The 5,152-nt window shown below is 50.9% G+C and overlaps 1 protein-coding gene across 1 annotated transcript in view; it reads left to right on the forward strand.

The window, feature by feature from the left end:
- Positions 1–1,115: 1,115 nt before the first annotated feature.
- The window catches only part of AURANDRAFT_67350 (hypothetical protein), a gene marked incomplete at both ends in the record, with an annotated part of 7,917 nt that continues 3,880 nt past the window's right edge, over positions 1,116–5,152 (forward strand). Inside the window, 7 exons of the mRNA XM_009042765.1 lie at positions 1,116–1,173; positions 1,464–1,738; positions 1,788–1,859; positions 2,030–3,604; positions 3,630–3,692; positions 3,792–3,844; positions 3,868–5,057. Coding sequence (XP_009041013.1) covers positions 1,116–1,173; positions 1,464–1,738; positions 1,788–1,859; positions 2,030–3,604; positions 3,630–3,692; positions 3,792–3,844; positions 3,868–5,057 — 3,286 coding nt within the window. The remainder of the gene's footprint in view (positions 1,174–1,463; positions 1,739–1,787; positions 1,860–2,029; positions 3,605–3,629; positions 3,693–3,791; positions 3,845–3,867; positions 5,058–5,152) is intronic.

Below are 5,152 nucleotides of genomic sequence, written 5' to 3' on the forward strand. Positions count from 1 at the left end.
TCGTCCGCGACGACGTAGCCCTTCCCGCCGCTCCCGCGCTGCTCCATGACGCGCGCGAGCAAAAAGGCGTGCGTGCTGCCGCCGCCCTCGCGCTGCGGGCGCCAGTAGTCGCCCGTCTCCAGCGCCACGAAGTCGCCGACGTTCAGCGACTCCGCGAGCGTCCACCGACGGCCCCCAACTAAGGGCTGCCCCGCGGCGGCAACGACGACGGGCTGCCCGTAGAACCGGCCACGTTCGCGGCGCACCTTCGGCTGTGCGCGAAGAAGTAGAGAGTGCGCGCCATGGTCCAAAACCCATGATCAGCAGACCATGCAAACGACGCTATCGACACCGATGTCGATTTCGAGCGGCTGTATCTGGGCTGAAATGCGCCAATTGCGCATTTCAGGCGAGGCGCTGATTGGCTACGCAATGGTTCCAGCGCTTCGCTCCGCTGGAGGCGGCCAGGACCGTCCCCCGCGGGCGCGCCCCCGCGCCACCCACGTCCCAGGGGGGCCTGGGACACGTCCGGCCAGGCGCCGGGGCCGAAGACGTCAACCCTGAATTAAACGGAGTTTCAGGGGGGAGTCGACCGCGACATGTAGAGAACGAAATATATATATATATCCAAGAATCCAATCCGCTGATCCCATTGGTCGGACGAGATCTCAGCGTGCTGAGTTTCGAGCATGGTCCAACGATCTCTGGCGCTGCGTTGGGCATGTTATGGTTCACAGGGGAAGAAAACGAGAGTAGTTCGCAGTAGGAACTCGGGGTCAGAGATCCTGAAACTTCAGTCCGTCTCGTGGGGGAACACGCAGAAGCTGAGATCTCTGTTCCCCGCCCCCCAGCGCCGCGCGACGCGCCCACCGTGGCGTGTTCGACTTCTGCTGCCTCTCGCTCGACATGGAGTGACTTTTCGAGACCGCCGACCCCGACTTCGTACGGCGAAGTGCTCTCAGTTTCTTCCACAGTGGCCCGGAACATGCCGAACGCAGCGTCAGATATCGTTCGACCATCGTTCAACCCCCTCAATTATCATTTGTCCGAATCCCGAATAATGAACCGTTCGTTCTGTGTACGGACCCTAGCCAAAGGCAAAGAGTGCTACCACATAGGCATTATCACTGTAGAAGATGCCTGTATTTAGTGGTATACCGTTGGGTTTCCAGGATGACTTTACGAAGTTGAATTGTGCAAAGTAGATAGCTCGAGTTGTCTCAGAATGTGGCGGGAGACTGGCCTAAGGTAACTCATATATAACTAACTTAGCTTGAAGTTGGCAGCGCAGTGGTCTTGTACCTACAACCTGGCTTTAAGACAGTCATAGCGAGCGACGAAGGATACATATCTGGATTTCTATGACGTTGCTCCTTTTCTTTCTTACTCACTTAACTCCAGCGATTGAGGACAGAGAGCCCGATCGCAGATTAGGCTGCCTACTTGAGTAGGGAGTCTACTAACTAGATTTTACCATACCCTAGCCAAGAGTCAGGCTGAGGGCAAGTTACCTCCATATTTTGGTCCCAGCTACCGGAAACTGGAGTCCTCAGAGTCCACTCAGTCAGCGTCAACCGCTGAGTGGGGGTTCGACAGGCCAGGTTTCCAAGAACCAGATACAGAAGCCGGAGTCTTAGCACCCACACTTAGATCAGAGATAGGTGCGGTCCTAAGACCGCTTGATCTCAATACAGGATTACGAGGATATCGTGCACCTGAAACGATGGACAGTGATGACGAAGATCTGAGAGAACCAACGGTTCAGTCACAGCCACGTACTGTCTCGGAAGGACAGATGCAAATACTAGGTGACATATTTTCGCAAGCGGACTTGTCGGTCCCAGCGATCCCTCCCCCATCACCAGCGCCGCTTCAAGACGGTGCAGGAGATGATGATTTATCGAGCCGCCAGAGCGACTCGACGTCGCAGAGGCAAGACCAAATAAAACTGTATGGGCTTCGCTATGTGACCCAAATTGATGCAATATTAAGAAGTATGGCAACCGATCATGGTACGGTGATTCCTCGAGTCAGACAGGCCATTGAACAGGCTAACGCCCCTGACGCGTTGGTCGTGAGAGATTATCTAGAGGCCTTGAAAAACAAGGCGCTCAGTCTGAAACAAAAAACTTTCATGGATGATCAATTAACTGAAAGAGTAAGATTGGCAACAATAGGGAAAATTGGCATGATTGAATGCGAGGTCCAAATGACATGGATGGAAACAGAGTCCTTTATTACAGGGCTTGACCCCAGCAGAGTTGAAGGGCTTGGCCCATATGCACAACCAGCCAGAGATCCGACACTTTCGGGAAACGCGAACGGCAAGACTGCTCTCGTAAGATCGTTGACGGGAGAAGTACCCCCGTCAACGCCCAGGCCTAAAACTAAAGAAGAGCCAGACCTTCCGGAGAAAAGGGAAGAATCCATTTCGCCAGCCCAGTCCAACAGGATGAAAGAACCGTTGAACGACGGTGATTCAGGTTGTATTGGTTTACCCGCTCCAGTCCCAGATCCTAAGAAGTTGTTTAAGGAGATGACAAAAAGCGAATTGATAAACTGGTATTCACTAGCACAGAAAGCGATTTATACAGCTTCGTTCTCAAATTCAAAGAAATATACGCATTTTGACGAGAGTACGTTGCAAAACAAACTAACGCAGTTTGGAGCACATACTCAATGTGTGGCACCGGTGACTTTGGAAACTGCGGATCAGATTCGGACACTCTCCAATCTGGGTAAAAGCACCACACACTTGATTATGAAATCTGCGTACGAGAGAAAGAAAATGTGTGATGAGATGTTTACCCTGTTTCAAAAAGCGTACCTAATGGACGTGGAACGAGCAGCAGAGAAGGATTCGATATTTGACCAGCAGGATAAGTATGAAGAGCTAAAGAAAGTGACACAACCCTACTGTGTACCGGACTTAGCCAAGTGCACTATCAGCGAGTACCACCAAGCGTTTATGAACAAAATAGAACGCTTAGAGATAGCTGACGCGTCGAACAAGAAAGAGGTGTGCATGGCTTTGATGGATGGTTACATCGAACCGATATATTTGACAGTGAAGAAGGATGCAAGGGTGGGTGAACGTAAACACTTGTACTCCAACATCATGTCTATACAGCTTCAAGCAAGAAAATTTGAAGACGAGCTGCAATTGGACCACCAGAGAAGATTGTATGCCAAGTACTTTCTTGAGAAAACCAGCATCAATGTAGGAAGCGCATCATGCGAATGGAAACCCGGTGTGAAGAATTATAAAGTGTCTCCACGGGAAAGTAAGGCCCCACCAGTGCCCAGAGCACCACGTCCTGGAGCAGGGGCAGCGTCGAATACGAATCAATCAGACTCAAATGGACCTAAGGATCCTGAATTCTGGCAAAGTGAATCAGGTCAAGAATATGCAAACAAAGCTAGGGTCAAAGCGGCTGAACTTTTAGCGAAGTTTGATTTGGTCATAGATGATAACGAGATTGTTAGAGCAAGTCTCGTCTGTTGGAATTGTGGAAGCTTCCACATGAAAACAGGATTAAAACAAAAGAAAGATGTTAAAGTTGATCTGCGAATTCCATGCTCTTGGATGAAACAGCATGGTAACCTGCCAAAGAACGTGATGACAGTGCGTAAGGCTGTTATTGACGCAGGCAAGGACGCCGTTCTGCCTAAAGGCTGGAGAGATAGAGAGAAGCCCAAAGGAGGAGCCAATGGTACTGGCAGTCCACCTGAAGAGCCACCAAAGGATGATCCAGACGCAGGTATAAGGAATCAGCCACTGAGGCTGCCAGGCAGTGCAAATTTTACCGTAGCAAACGAAGCTTTGCATGATATGTGCCGCAGCCATCGCCTTGATGATGAAGCTGTGCGTGACCTCTACCTATGCAGGCGAAGTGAATTTACCCATGCAGACGAAGTTTTGCGTGTTAAACGGAAATTTCAGGAACGACTCCAAAAAGAAGATGAGAGCTACCGACTTCTTCAAGAAATGCAAAAGGACTCGCATGCAAATGGCATCCGATACTCCTCTGTATTGAAGAAGAGGATGCGTCGGAATTTCAGTCCGCCTATTACGAGAGCAGCCAAGCGTGGCAGAGACGAGCCTAGTCGCCGTCAGAGAAAACGTGCGAGGTCGCACTCGAATTTTTCAGGGGGGACCCGCGATGGGTGGGACACTCCAGGAGAACCCGGGTGGAGCCGGAGCCAGCCAGCGCAAGGCTGGGGCGTGACCCTTAGTCGTGACGCTCCATTACCTGCCAAGGTAGCTCCGTTACCTGCTGAAATTGTTGTTGAAGACGTGAGTCAATTAGAAACAGCACAAGGATTGGCAGAGTCACAGGAGAGGCGCCCGAAATTAGAGGAAGAGGAACCAGCAGAGACCTACTGCCAGAGAACACAACCAGTAACAAACATGAAAGTGCCCGGAAAGCAAACTCTCATGGGCCCAGCTCCGCGCTATGATGACAATCCGGACACCAGGATCCAGGTAGGTGACATGGTAAGCTACGTATGGCCGGAAGAATCCAAAGAAACGCGCGGACCTTGGACTTGGGTGGTGACGCTGGTTACGATGAACGGAGTAGAAATCAGACCAGCTAGAGCACTCGAGAGAAGCTTACAGTCCGGAGGAGAGGACCTAAGACCCAAGCGAAAAGATATTGTGTTTTCCAAGTACTGCTCTCATGGACCTCTAGCAAAGGACATCAGATTATGCGTAGACCCGTGTCGTCAGCCAACTTGTGTGTGGTGCAAGCAACACGGAGTTTTCGATTACAAAAACAGAACCACATTTGAAAGGGACTCCCTACCGGAAGTCGCCAACACTTGGGTTTCTGACGACATCCACATGGCTAAGACCTTGGCCAGAGAGGATGTCTCTACGTCAATGAAAGTAATCGAGAAAACAATGAAGCAGCAAGGAATGCTGCAGCCACCCACAAAGAGGATGTTCACATCTCTCACCTGGGTGCCAGCTAAATTTTCCAGGAATGACAGGGATATTGTAGCCGCTGGGCTATGGGATTCTTGTTGTAACCGAGCTTTTATAGACGAGCACTTTTTTAAGACATTGTGCGCGCGTGAGCTCACGTATGGGATCCAGCAATATAAGGACAAACCTGACATAAATGGCAGTTGCGGGGGTAAACAGAAAATCTGGGGCTGGACAGCGGTC

The sequence above is a fragment of the Aureococcus anophagefferens genome (genome assembly GCF_000186865.1).
Source record: "Aureococcus anophagefferens unplaced genomic scaffold AURANscaffold_37, whole genome shotgun sequence".
Classification (NCBI taxonomy): domain Eukaryota; class Pelagophyceae; order Pelagomonadales; family Pelagomonadaceae; genus Aureococcus; species Aureococcus anophagefferens.